Here is a 15,063-nt window from a genome sequence, read left to right on the forward strand (position 1 = left end):
TAAAAATATTATAGGTTAAAAATGTTACAGACTTACAGTATAAAATTATAATACCTTCCTTATGTATAATACTTAATTACCCAATGAAAAAACGTTGCTCAAAATTTTATACAACAGTATTTAAATTTCTAATTTTTTCTTATAAAGTGATAAATTATCCATCCCTTACATGTTTAATAACTCAAAGTAAATGCATCCTAATAAATCGTAGTATAAACCACAATTAAAGCTCATGGACATAATTAATACTAATATACATAATACAACTCCTATATCCCCAACCTAAAACATGCAAAAACTCATTAATGGAGTATTTTCACATATATAATATCCTAGACCCTAAATCATAACCCTAATTAAATAAATTAGTGTGTTAAATATATTTATATGAAAAATTGCATGTTAACAAGTAGTAAAACATTTTAATTAAGTTTTTATTTATTCGCAAACATGAATCACGTTTTATGCGTTCAAACTCGAAGCCCAAAAAATATAGCCCAACGGAGGTCAATTTCTATTTACGTGTTTCATAAAAATAAAGCATGGAGTAGATGTTTCTAGAAGCGGCAGTATCACGAAGACATTTTTGTTTTTTGATTTAATTTAATTACTTGAGAAATGACGCAAACCCTCGAACCTTCTCTCTTATTTTCCACCTATATATGTTTTTCTATTTTCTATTTTCTATTTTCTATTTTCTATTTTCTATTTTTATGCTCTTCTTCTCTCACAGTATCTTTTAGAAAGAGAAAATCCCTCAAATTTCTCTGCGCGGAGCCTCGATCTGCTCTCAGGTACTTTTCCCCATTGAATTGTGATAGCTGATGTTGCATCGTTGTTTATTTTTAGATCTAATCGATTTTCTTGTTTTCTTTTTGGCGCATATGTTATGTTATTATGTTTAGTGAAAATGTGTATTTGTGGATTCACTTCATTAGGTTCGATTGAGTTTGTGTCATTTCTATGGCGTTTTCGTTTGCTGTGGGGTTGTTTTAGTTCAATTTGGATGGAGTGATTGGTTTTTAGGCTCTAGAGCTTGAGATTGTCTTTACGATGTATAGTGGCCTTAATCGCGTTCTGTTTGTTTGTTTTTTTGTTTGATTGAGTGGTATATCTGCTGATTAATATATAAATTAAGTTGTCTGATACGTCAATGTGTGCATGAAATGTTGATCGGGCCAAGAGTGGAAAAGGTAAACTTGTTTGCGATTCTTTTAATGTTTGCTGTTAGTGGTTTCAGATTATTGCTATTTTTAGATTGATTGCTACATACTGTTAGTATAGTTTTTGTTTGTTATTCGTTGGCTATCAGATTATTGCAACTTTTCGATTAATAAATACCAAGGGTTCGTGGTAATTAATGCTGGTACATACGTGTTGTTGTCGTTTATGGTGGTGACTCCAAATTTAAATTTTAATGAATAATGATCCAGGTGAACACGTGTCGTGCTGCGGAAGGACTTTGCTGAAACTTCAAGTTTTAACGCAAACATGAGTGTGGTAGGTTTTGATGTTGGGAACGAAAGTGGTGTTGTTGCGGTTGCAAGGCAAAGAGGAATCGATGTCGTGCTTAACGATGAGTCCAAGCGTGAAACTCCTGCTATCGTATGTTTTGGCGAGAAGCAACGATTCCTTGGTACAGCAGGAGCTGCATCAAGTATGATGAATCCTAAAAATACAATATCGCAGATAAAGCGTTTCATTGGACGTAAATTTTCAGATCCCGAGTTGCAGAAGGATATCAAATCGCTGCCTTTTTCAGTCTCCGAAGGGCCTGATGGATATCCCTTGATTCATGCTCAGTATTTGGGGGAAAAAAGGACCTTCACACCTACTCAGCTATTAGGAATGGTACTCTCTGATTTGAAGATCATTGCTGAAAAGAACTTGAATGCTGCTGTCGTAGACTGCTGCATTGGGATACCTGTTTACTTCACCGACCTGCAGAGAAGAGCTGTTATAGATGCTGCAACGATTGCTGGTTTGCACCCTCTTCATCTCATTCATGAGACAACGGCTACTGCCTTAGCTTATGGCATTTACAAGACTGACCTACCTGAAAATGAACCAATGAATGTTGCATTTGTCGATGTTGGTCATGCCAGTATGCAAGTATGTATTGCTGCCTTCAAGAAGGGTCAGCTGAAGATACTGGCTCATTCTTATGATCGGTGTTTGGGTGGAAGGGATTTTGACGAAGTGCTTTTCCAACATTTTGCTGCAAAATTCAAGGATGAATACAAGATTGATGTCTATCAAAATGCAAGGGCTTGCCTAAGATTGCGTGCTGCTTGCGAGAAGTTGAAGAAGGTCCTTAGTGCAAATCCTGAGGCACCTCTGAACATTGAATGCTTAATGGAAGAGAAGGATGTCAGAGGTTTTATCATGCGAGATGAGTTTGAGCAGATTAGCATTCCAATTTTGGAACGTGTGAAACAGCCATTGGAGAAGGCTCTTGCTGATGCTGGACTGACCACCCAGGATATACATTCTGTTGAAGTTGTTGGTTCAGGCTCTCGAGTTCCTGCTATTATTAAAATTTTGACTGAGTATTTTGGAAAGGAGCCTAGGAGAACAATGAATGCTAGTGAATGTGTGGCGAAAGGCAGTGCTCTGCAATGTGCTATTCTCAGCCCCACATTTAAAGTTAGAGATTTCCAGGTAAATATTTCTGTAGGAATCTGCTTGCCATTATACTGAAGATCTTTATGTATTTCTCCTTTTCTTTACCTCACATTCTATAAACTTTAATGCGGATCCAAAACAACTTTTTTGAAGCCTAATTTAAAAGGAAAAAGTTTGAGAGAAATGAATTGGTAATATGGCTGCCGTTAATCGTTTTGAGAGCTTTATTTTATATGCTGACGAAATGCAACACTGGGGAATATGACATTGGGTGATTCAATGATCCTGCAACTTCACTCCATCTATTGGGGTCTGGGGTTATGTTGAATAGTCAAGAATATTTCCTTAGTCCTCTTTCACATGGCTCATCATTGTACTTGTCATCAACAACTTGTTAAACAATTTTGGTGATATGATTCTGTAGTACCCTAACATTTATCTTATGCTTTTGAAATGTCTGGGTTCTTACTAGCTTTGCAGGGTGGGATGATCTCTGGACAATTGTCACATAAATGGACTACTTATGTATGCTCTTCCCTTGTGTAGGTTAATGAGAATTTTCCATTTTCCATTGCTTTGTCATGGAAAGGAACTGCTCCTGATACACAAAATGGAGCAGCTGATAACCAGCAGAGCACTGTCGTATTCCCCAAGGGTAATCCCCTACCTAGTGTTAAGGCGTTGACTTTCTACAGATCTGGCACCTTTACTATAGACGTACAATATGCTGATGCCAGTGAATTGCAGGCACCTGCAAAAATTAGTACCTACACGGTAGCTTGTTATGAATTCTTTCCATACTATTACATGTGTTTCCTTTACTTAGCATTCAGCATATGACATATCCTCTTACTGGGGTGCAGATTGGACCTTTCCAGTCTGCAAAAGGTGAAAGGGCAAAGTTGAAGGTCAAAGTGCGTCTGAATCTTCATGGCATCGTCTCTGTTGAGTCTGCGTTGGTAAGATTCCAATGTTTATCTCAGTATATCCTTCCATATATATTGATATCACAAGCTCGGAATTTTTGTCGATTTTATGTTGTAGATCAAACTATTGTGCTTTCTATTTCTTGCACTTATTTTCTTATATCACAAAGACATGGGGGAAAGACAATTGACAATTGGTCTACTGTGATATTTAAGCTTAAGGTCACCCCTTCGATTCTAGTTCCTGTGGGGAAGAGAATGTCCTTATTAACCTTGAAATATTAATCGGTATACCTTGCTGCAGCTCTTAGAAGAGGAAGAGGTGGAGGTTCCAGTTGTGAAAGAGCCAGCTAAAGAGGGGACCAAGATGGAAACAGATGATACTCATCCCAGCAGCACAGAAACTGATGTAAATATGCAAGATGCTAAGATGGATGGCCCTGGAGCTGAAAATGGTGTCTCAGAATCAGGAGATAAGACATCTCAAATGGAAACGGATAAGGTTAGCTTTGAATGATAATTTTCCTAGTGATGATGATTGAGCATATGTTCATAAACTGTGAAATATATTTAGGTTTTTCAATAGATATATTTTTTTATGGTACTTTTGGAACGGGTTCTCAATAAACTGTGAAATATATTTAGGTTTTTCAATAGATATATTTTTTATGGTACTTATGGAACGGGTTCTCAATAAACAAATTTAAAAGATAGTTGATATCTGAGTACGGTTGATTTGGGTTAACTAAGTCATAGTTGATGTGTCCATATGCTAGCAGATTGCATTGAGATATCCATGGAAATGCTTCGATTTTTGTTTTGCATTTAGCTCACGACACCCAAGCTTTATTCCCGCTACCTAGGCACCTTGTTAATAACTATTGTTGGTATCCATCGCCCTATTATACGCAAGTGGTTGTAGAGTGATACCATTACCCCTGATTTTATTTCATCAGGTGGAGGCACCAAAGAAGAAGGTTAAGAAAACTACCGTGCCTGTATCAGAAATTATATATGGAGGTCTTGCTGCTTCTGATGTGCAAAAAGCTGTGGAGAAGGAGTTCGAGATGGCATTGCAGGATCGAGTTATGGAAGAAACTAAAGATAAAAAGAATGCTGTAGAGGCCTATGTTTATGACATGCGGAACAAGGTATGCAGGAATCTTCATCTTTGCTGACAACCACAACATTCTGATTCTAACCATTCTTTCTGACTGCAGCTTCATGACAAATATCACGAGTTTGTGACAGAGTCTGATAGAGAGCAGCTTATTTCTAGACTCCAGGAGGTAGAAGATTGGTTGTATGAGGATGGTGAGGACGAAACAAAAGGAGTATATATTGCTAAGCTGGATGAGCTCAAGAAGGTGGGTTTTGTGTAGTTAATCTGTTCTTTCCCCCTCTTTTCTCCTACATCTAGAAGATGAAAATTACAATTTTTTGGGTGTCTCCTCCTTTAGCAAGGTGATCCCATCGAGGAGCGCTTCAAGGAGCATTCAGAGAGAGGAACTGTGATCGACCAGTTTATTAATTGCATCAACAGTTACAGGGAAGCTGCAATGTCGAATGACTCCAAGTTTGATCACATTGACCTGGCTGAGAGACAAAAGGTGTGTTTCCCTTTCCCCACACGCCCATGTGCTTTTTTGGAAGCTGTGGTGTGAACACTCGACTCAGTTTGTGTTTCCACTCTCCAGGTTCTGAGTGAATGTGTCGAAGCTGAAGCTTGGATCAGAGAGAAGCAACAACACCAGGACACACTTGCAAAGCACATGCCGCCTGTTCTTTTGTCTGCTGATGTTAGGAAGAAGGCCGACTCTCTTGACAGGTACCTTGAGAGAATGAAGTCATAAATAGTTGGTGGATACAGTGTCTTTGATTTATGGTTTCTGAAGAAAACGATATGCGCTGTTGACAGGTTTTGCAGGCCGATAATGATGAAGCCAAAGCCAGCGGCCAAACCATCCACTCCTGAGCCAACACCCGCATCACCTTCTGGAGGTGAATCCCCACAAGGGACAGAGAACGGCCAAGCTGGATCTGAAAACGAAGCACCACAGCCTGATGCGGAGCCCATGGAAACAGATAACCCTGAGAACGGACCAAGCTCTGCATAAATCATCAGCAAACATTCTTTTTGTTAGCAGTATTTTTGTATCTGCGGATTTGGGAGTTGGTGGTGGGTTAAGATTTGATCTATCTGCATGGAAAATGCTTGATAGATATATTTTCAATTATATTATTTTATTTTATAGGTGCGAGACGTTGTACACTCGTTTTGACTCTTAAAAAAGGGCTTGTGCTGAGTGTCTGGAGGTGCCTCCCATTTTTATTTTATCGAAACATTAAAATGACAGTGTTGATGACTTGAAATCCAATTTATCAAGTTCAAAGTTTATTGAAAAATTAAATTTTTTGAAAGTTATACTCCCTCCGTCCCCGAATAAGAGTCGCTAATTTCCTTTTTGGGTCGTCCCCCATTAAGAGTCACTCTTCATTTTTACCATAAATGGTAGTAGGTTCCACATTCCACTAACTCACTCCACTCACATTTTATTATAAAATCAATATAAAAAAGTGGGTCCCACATTCCTTTAACTTTTTCAACCAACTTTTTTTTACATTTCTTAAAACTCGTGCCCGGTCAAACAACGACTCCTATTAGGGGACGGAGGGAGTATAATATGATGCACAATAACTTTTTGAAAATAAATTTAAATTGTATATTTATTATACTATTCAATTGCATAGGATGCTCATTAGAATGCTTTGTCGCATGAATTTGCATATTTAATTTCTGTCTTTATACGGCAAAGTTTCAACTTTCACTATCTGCACTTATCTCCATTTCTGCAAAACAGATCAGCAGAATAATCCTGAAATTACCTGTCACTCAAATTCCTCATTCACTTCATTTAAATTATAAAATAATTCCTCATTCACTTCATTTAAATTAAAAAATAAAATAAAATAAAATGAACTCGTGCTTAGGTCTTCTTCGTTTAGACGCATAATGATTATCAACCAAAATAGTTCCTCTCTCATGCTAACCATGTGAGTATTCCTTCACACATCACAAAAATCAACTCCCTCTCATAAATATATGGTGCTTTAATTTAGGCAGTTTGTAATTAAACATGCCATCCCCCACAAAAAGAAGATTCCTTGGTTTCTTCTCATTTTATTTTCTTCTTTTTATTGAAAAATAATACTAATGCAGTTATTTCACTTTGCATTCAGCTATAAAAGATGCAATTTGTGAACCATTTTGAGATATCAGAAGAGAAAATTCATTTATGCAGATAAACTCATAAATACAAATATTTTTTAGAGAGAATTGTTAGAAGTTGAAAGGAAACGCAAGAATTCATTTAGAAGAAAGTGTATAACTGGATTACTCCGAATAGAAAGGGATAGAGCAGTGTATTCATTCCTTAATTCTATCCAAACAACATTCCATATTTATACACTCCATTTGAACAATCTAAAACTAATCTTTAATCTAAGTTTAACCTCTTAATCATAACGGAAAGCATAATCAAATCTGCTTCACTCTTCCTTGTGCCACCACGTCTCTGTACGATCTTTGGTGGTCTTGCATTCCAGCTGCACTCGTAGCAACCAATTCTCGGATGGTTTCAAGTTCAATACATCCAGCCTTGAATGAATCTCGTGCACAACAATGAATCATCTTCTTCAACGGATTCCATATCAACGCAGAAAAAAGAAGGGCTATTGGCTTTCGATGACACACCATTCGACGAAGATCACATTGTTTTCAGCACTCGGAATTTGATGCAATCCATCGCCAAAATTACCAAAATGCCCTCGAGCAACGTATACGCGTCCGGCGACAATTCACCCGCACGTGGAAGCAATCCAACGATTGGATTAGTACCACCGTGCCTCCTCTCCACCCACGGCTTTTGCTGCCGTGGGCGTGGGAGCACGTCCCCGCAACACCAAACCCTAAGTCCACTCCCCATGACCGTGTGCACGACACCGCGAGCTTCCTACCCCTAGATTATGTGCAAAGAATGGGGGAATACACGCGCACAACTTACAATCACCCTACCTTAGAAGTGGTTCACCGCTTCAACGACTGCATCCTCGAATTCCCCAATCCTCCTCCTATTGGTAGCTCGGAAGAACAATCTTCCGAGCTAGACTACTCCAAGATTTGCTACGAATGCACCACCTCGCTCTGGGATCGGGGAACGACCTACATGCACATGTATGTAACCTAACACAAGATTATTTAATATATATGTATTTAATTTATATTGTTGGATTAGAGGAAACCCTAGTTTTCAATCTATGTGTTAATATTATTTAGGGATTTTTTTTGTTGATTTAGGGATGATCTATTCTGCTGCAATGAGTGTCGTTTGAAAGCTTGCGTGACGAGGGATTGGTACAAGAAGGTGATGAAGTGTGCTGAAGAGCAGATTGATTTTGGTGAGTATTCAATCTTTGAAATGGAGAAGAATGTAGATTTCACTATTTTATCTGAGCAATGTAGCTCATGCCTCATTGCATATGCAACTTCATTTTTGCACCTTAGAGTATTTTTTGTGTAAAGTTAATTCATTGTTAAGAAGCTTTCTTGCTCTCCGATCCATTGACTTTGGCGACTATTCAAATAAGACCTACTGAGTGGGCACAACTTTAAGAAATGTAAAAGGAAAGTTAGTAAAAAAATGGTGGAATGTGAATTTTATTTTTATACATTAGTTTTATAATAGAATATGAGTAGAATGTGGATAGTAGAATATGAGGTCTATTAGTATCATTTACGAATTATTCTAGGTAGGACGAACTAAAATGTAAAACCGAGATTCATAAAGTGGGACGGAGGGAGTATTCAATTACTTTACTTGCATTGACAATTGAGTTAATGGTCACATATTTTTAAAAAATTTAGTGTTTTCTCAAAATTTAAATCGAATAATTAATGAATCTCATTTTTTACTTAATTACCATTTTCATTTGTCTCATAATGTACTTGTTAGGGTAGATACTAAAAACATGATTCTAGTTGTGTGTATCTATATAACCTTATTTCCTAATTTTGGTTGATTTTTTTTTCATTATATTGTTTTTGCTCTTTAATTGATATGAATAAAAGTGTCCAAATATTCTCACTTACATGTGATTGTATCATCACTCAAGGTCTCTTACTCAATTTTCATGTAAAAGTAATAAATATTCACAACCAAATAGAAAATGGACCATCTATTGTGAACTATTGCGGGGTCAAGGATAAAGACGCTAACCTTGGAATGATTAGTGACACTGATGTAGTATAGTAGTATCAGTGAATTTTAGTATTCCACAATTAAAAAAATGAAAATTATTTTTTGACAAAAAAGTGTAGTCGGATACATGATGTTTTCTATCAAACAAACACTACTTTATTTATGAATAGGTGGTGTCATTTAACTCACTGGTGATGACATCTATGAATAATTTCTTTAAATTAATGTCATATACTTCCTCCGTCCCCCAAATTTTGTCATAGTTTGACCGGACATTAGTTTTAAGAAATGTAATGGAAAGTGAGTTGAAAAAGTTGGTAGGACGTGGATCCTACTTTTAAAGTATTAGTTTTATAATGAAATGTGAGTGAGACTAAGTTGATGGAATGTGGGGTCCACTACCAAAAATGGTAAAAAGTGAAATTTGACAAATTTTGTGGGACGGACGGAAATGGAAAAATATGACAAAATTTCAGGGACAGGGGGAGTATAATTTCATCTAAATTTTTCGTCATGACTAACTAAAAGCATGACTGATTTTTAAAATTGATGGACGGACCAGAATTTTATCAAACTTCATTATTCTTCCATCAATTTATCTTTATTTATAAAAGAGTGAACTACATATTTAGAAACTATAGTTGTGTGACACATATTTGTGACCCCTATATATTGTTGCTAGTATAGAGATCACATATATGCATCGTGACAAAGTATACATTGTAAATATACAAAAACTTTAAATTCTCACGGATTCCATGCAATTACCGACATATCTAACATTTAGACACTCAAAATACGCTTTGATATTCCAAAAATGAAGATATCATCACTATGCACTGTTTTTAGTAATATAGGTTGGAAGCTATGAAATTGGAATATTTGGAAGCACGAAATAAGGGAAAGTCAAACCTTGATTTACCAACTTCACTCAAACCCCAAAAATAGTGTTTGATTCTCTTCTCACTCAAATTCAAATGTGGAAGTAGATATTCATATTTGTTTGCTGATCGCTCAACACCAAAACAATGAGCTCCGCAGCCGGGAATTCTAGCTTTGCACCCTACCAATTCCGCCACACCACCCCATCTTCTTCCAAATGTTGCTCGTTGAGAATCGCCCCCTCTCGAGGAAAGAATGCGATGCCCACGGCTCATCTACAGAGAGCCCATTCCCATTCCTGCTCCAGGAGAGTGGCCCTTGTCATGGGTTTTGCCGTTATCCGCCTTCTCAAATTCAGGGCTCACGCAATCGATGCAGGTGTCTCTCTCTGTGTTTCTTCGTTTCCCTCTTTCTTATGTAACACTAACACTTAGTTTGATTTTCTTTGTCAAGTTATTAATGTTTTTTTATGGCTATGCTTTTGCTTTACTTAATTGCTACTTATTGTGCTTTCTGTTCATACTGATTGGTGAAGGTGGTAATATCGCTGATTTGTAGGAGAGGAAGGTGACCTAACTATAGCCTGAGTGCGTTTGTTTTAGCTTTCAATTATCCATGTTTCATGTTATGCTCAATTTAGATGGTTCCGAGTTGCAGCTCAATAAACGCTTTAAGTGTAATTAATTCATCCTTCGATACAACATTTTTCCCTTTGCACACTATACATCTCAGCCACTTTAACTGCCTATACGGTATTGTAAAAATGCCTGCGTTGTTATAGCCATTTTTGGATACTTAGAGACATGTTATAAAAATGCCTGCTATACGGTATTGGTTGGTACACACTTATAGCTGCTTGTGTGAAGCAATTTGATGCTTTCCTATCATCTGGTTTGTGCTCTGTCTAATTCAACCTACTCTGTCCCTCCCTTCCGATTGTTTTGGTCTTTTCCTTTTGTTTGTGATAACCAAGCAGCTTTCGAGTTTCAACCAAGTAGAAAACAGTTTGACACTCTAGCTAGAAAGTCCATTCTTAGTTCAATACTCAAATAAACTCTAACATTCATAGAAAATAGCTCGTCAGCATAATTTCTTGTCAGTTTTCATGTATAATCAATCACCATAGTCCCAGCAAAAAGAAAGCCAAGAGTGCTCTGCTTGATTGGAGAGTGTGTGTGAAAGATTATTACCTGAAAATCTTCCCTCAAATCAAGTAGAACTGATAGTATTATATTCACTACACCATTTTGAAATTTTCCCTTTTAAGCCAATCAGAGAATCAATGGTTAAAGATGGGCTCGTAGGCATATACAGTATTGAGGCAGTTAAATTTGTTCCAACTGCATTTAAGCAGCTTCTAATTGTATTTGATATTTACTCATATATATGCAGTTGGCCTATGTTATTATGGTTACGTTTCAGTGATTGGTAGAGACCATATAGCTGCGGAGCTATGTAAAGACACTCTCGACACCCGTAGTTCTTTATGCCTGAGCTACAGTAGCATGCTAGGAAAATTAATGTAGCCAACTACAAAGATTTTGCATCCTTCTTAAAATCTTTCTTTACTCAGGATTCTCTTCTTCCTATTCACCGTACTGCTTACCTATGCTTAAACAATTAACAATGTTTAATACTGTAAATTCAGATAATGCTAAAGTGTAAACCCTTTTCTTGAGCCATCACTGATAATTTCAGCTTTTCTATTTCAGAAAGTAATGAATTGGCGGCAGCACATCTGAATCAAAATGAAGAGGTCTGCATCCAACTATAAAATGAAAATGATTATGCACTGCTGGTTTGGTATCTGATTCTCGTTTTTGTATGTCATCTATATACTATCATGCATGCTAATGTGCACATTTCACGTGCACAGCTATCGGGGCAGGAACGTCCATCAGGTCACCCCTTCTTCTCCATTCTCAATGTACTCGGTATTCTGGGATCTGGAATTCTTGCTGCCCTTTTTGCATCAAAGAGGAAGGAAAAGGCCATTTCAGATGCTACTATAGAACACGTAAGTAATTTTAATAGATTTATATTGTTATTTTTTATGACATAGATTTAGAGAGGTAGAGATAAAAGGCTTGAGATATGTTCGTTAATATATTAAATGGAACTTCATCTTCAAGAACCTACATCATCAAAGTGAAACTAAGAGTCGATAAAGGTTTACAGCCAGGAGTTTTCCTTCCTTGAAGAAACTTTATGTCCCAAGCTACAGAGCTCAAAATCAAGAAACAATTAACTCATTATGTCATAATCCCTATTAATTAAAACTGATAAGGAATAATCATCAATTCATCATACTGAGATAAAATGCACATATCATATTCATGTTTCCATGTCTAGCATTGCCTCAAGACGCCAGAAATGATTAGACTCTTCTAGTGTCGTCGTTCTCCCCCATTAAGATTGGGAATCTTTCTACATGAGCTCTCTTAGTTTCTGTGTCCCAATCACTGTACTGACCTCATGTGTCTTGTTCTAAGCCCACTAATTTTTTAGTTAGATTCTTTTTTATGATTCACTGGCCTTCCTTGTTCGAGCACCATAATTCAGATTTTACGTTCCTGAATGTTGTGCTATCCATAATTCAGATTTTTGTTGGTTTATATGCTTCTCTCTCTCTCTCTCTCTCTCTCTCTGGGGTGCAGATGAAAAATATGCTCAAGGAAAAAGAAGCTGCTATTATTTCTCTGGAGAAAAAGTTTAAGGCAGAACTAATAAATGAGAAAGAATGTCTAAATAAGGAACTTGGAAAAGTGAAAGCTGAGCAGCAGTCTTTAGTTAATCAACTGGAAATGGCATCATATACCATAACAAACCTTGGTCAAGAATTGCAAAAGGAGCAAAACATAGTCGAAGAGCTTACCATCGAAGTTGATAACCTAGAACACTGTGTTCAAAATGCTGGGAGTGAGAAAACGCAACTCCAACAACAGCTAAAGGAGAAGCTGCATTCTGTAGGATTCTTGCAAGAAAGGATCGACTTGCTTTTACTGGATATCAAGGATAAAGAAGATACTATTTTGCATCTTAGCTGTAGACTTGCTGACAAAGATAGAGAGCTGGATCAACTCAGCTCCATATATCAGCAATTGGAGGATCATCTACCTAGTTTGGAGTCCGAGAACAAGCAATTGAAGGATGTAATTCAGAGAAATCAAGAGGAGCTGGAACTGAAGTATGAGATCGTGCAGGAATTGGATGCAGAATTATCCCTTTTACTGGCTGAGAAAGATGAATCTGAAAAGAAGCTTGATGCCATTTTAATGGAGCATAACAACTTCAAGTCCTCCATGGAAAAGAAGTCAACTTCGGATGCAAAGCTTTTGGGAGAAAGAGAAGGAAAGATTCATCTGCTTGAAGAACAACTTACGATCTTGTTGGATGGCAAGAAGAAAGATGAAGTATTAATATCTGCTTTGACGCAGGAGAGGGACACTTTAAAAGAAATGTTGAACATAGAATTAGGAAATATGAAGATTCTGGAAGAGGAGCTTAGAATCACACATGCTACTTTGGAGGAATCAAAATATGAAACTTCTGACCTTGCTAAACAATTGCAAGAGTTGAGAAGATTTTGTTTGGAGCTTGAAGAAGAGGTCTGTAAAGTCCAGGCCGATTTTAGGGAAGCAAGAGAATCATTACACATGAAACTAGAGGAAGCTAAACGTGGTGCAGAAATCTTGTCCGAAGAACTAAGTTCTGCAAATGATCTTTTCAGTAAATCAAGCGAAGAACTGCAAATTATGTCCGCAGAATTATCTGCCGCATTGCAGAAATGCAATAGCTTGGAGGTGGAACTCACTGATGCCCTTAGGAAAGCAGAAAGCACAACTGTTGATCTGGATAACGAAAGGAAAACTATATCTTCTCTGAAGAAAGAGTTGATGGATCTCGAGACCCAAATTTCGAGAGATAAACAAGCACGAAAAAGTCTTGAATCAGATTTAGAAGAGGCTACTAAGTTCCTCAATGATGTGAATCGGCACGCATTGATGCTTTCCAGAGAGTTAGAGCTTGCACATTCTCAGATTTCTAGCCTGGAAGTTGAGAAAGATAAGCTATATAATTTCATTGCTGTGCAGAAACAGGTTTCCGAAGAATCTCGGGTGAACTTGGAAGATGCCCACAACCTGGTCATGAAACTCGGGAAAGAAAGGGAGAGTTTGACAAAGAGAGGAAAGAGACTAGAGGAAGAGCTGGCCTCTGCAAAGGGAGAGATACTGAGGCTGATGAGTCGAATGAACTCTTCGAAACCGGCAGTTGATGCCCAACAGGGGAGAAAAGCTGCAGCTTCAGGTAGAAGGAATACCCAACGAAGGAGAAAGGATAGATCCCAGCAAAAAGATTCATAGTTGACATTTAGAGTTTCCTGTTTAAGTAGATTATAAGCTTATTTTAGAGATCTTGTACCATTTGACTCAGAAGTTCTGAAATACGTATGATTCTACTTCCCTTTTGTGCATACAAATTGACATTTTCTTTTGTGCATATCAATATGTTGAAAATGAAATTAGTGGTGGGATTCAGTTCAACTTGTGTGGAAAATTGATTGAAAGATGAAATTTTGTAGGCCCTAAAATGGGATAGATTTTTGTCGTTTGAACATTTTATCATCCAAATAAGAATTTATGTTGGGCCACAAATGGTTTTGGGCCCTCACTATCCGACTGTATCAGTGTAACTTAGTTAGATAATGTATATACCAATAGATATAAAGTTTGTAGGAACGTACACAATAAGACCGCATGACGCAGTGGATTAGCGCGTTTGACTTCGGATCAAAAGGTTGCGAGTTCGACTCCACTGTGGTCGACTTTTTTTTTCCTTTCCATTTTTGCTTAACTTTTTTTTTTCTTTCCATTTTTGCTTAACTTTTTTTTTCTTTCCATTTTTGCTTAATTTCTTCATCCTATTTAGCATTTTTTTTTTCTTTCCATTTTTGCTTAACTTTTTTTTTCTTTCCCTTTTTGCTTAATTTCTTCATCCTATTTAGCATTTATTTTTTCAACTTTTTTGTGATCATCATTTTTAGATAAATTTTGAAAGTTAGACAGCTTCACAATTCACGGGAACTATTTATTTTTTCAGTTTTTATGAGTTTAACATTTTTTAAATAAATTTATAAGTTAGACAATCACTCATCCTATTTAGCATTTTTTTTTCTTTCCATTTTTGCTTAACTTTTTTTTTTCTTTCCATTTTTGCTTAATTTCTTCATCCTATTTAGCATTTATTTTTTCAACTTTTTTGTGATCATCATTTTTAGATAAATTTTGAAAGTTAGACAGCTTCACAATTCACGGGAACTATTTATTTTTTCAGTTTTTATGAGTTTAACATTTTTTAAATAAATTTATAAG

At 36.8% G+C, this 15,063-nt stretch overlaps 2 protein-coding genes across 2 annotated transcripts; both read left to right on the forward strand.

Annotated features, from left to right (window-relative positions):
* The first annotated feature begins 662 nt into the window (after window positions 1-662).
* Window positions 663-5,962, forward strand: LOC121809245 (heat shock 70 kDa protein 15-like). The gene is made up of 10 exons (XM_042209774.1): window positions 663-794; window positions 1,434-2,661; window positions 3,172-3,399; window positions 3,489-3,584; window positions 3,856-4,053; window positions 4,508-4,702; window positions 4,772-4,918; window positions 5,012-5,161; window positions 5,249-5,379; window positions 5,470-5,962. Exons 2-10 carry the CDS (start codon window positions 1,492-1,494, stop codon window positions 5,666-5,668), a joined length of 2,514 nt encoding a protein of 837 aa, XP_042065708.1. The 5' UTR covers window positions 663-794; window positions 1,434-1,491; the 3' UTR covers window positions 5,669-5,962.
* A 3,728-nt stretch (window positions 5,963-9,690) lies between these two features.
* LOC121807026 (MAR-binding filament-like protein 1-1) lies at window positions 9,691-14,154 on the forward strand. The gene is made up of 4 exons (XM_042207210.1): window positions 9,691-10,069; window positions 11,404-11,447; window positions 11,568-11,708; window positions 12,349-14,154. The coding sequence occupies exons 1-4, from the start codon at window positions 9,838-9,840 to the stop codon at window positions 14,053-14,055; spliced, it is 2,124 nt and encodes a 707-aa protein (XP_042063144.1). The 5' UTR covers window positions 9,691-9,837; the 3' UTR covers window positions 14,056-14,154.
* The last annotated feature ends 909 nt before the right edge of the window (window positions 14,155-15,063 follow it).

The sequence above is a fragment of the Salvia splendens genome, chromosome 6 (assembly GCF_004379255.2).
Source record: "Salvia splendens isolate huo1 chromosome 6, SspV2, whole genome shotgun sequence".
Classification (NCBI taxonomy): domain Eukaryota; kingdom Viridiplantae; phylum Streptophyta; class Magnoliopsida; order Lamiales; family Lamiaceae; genus Salvia; species Salvia splendens.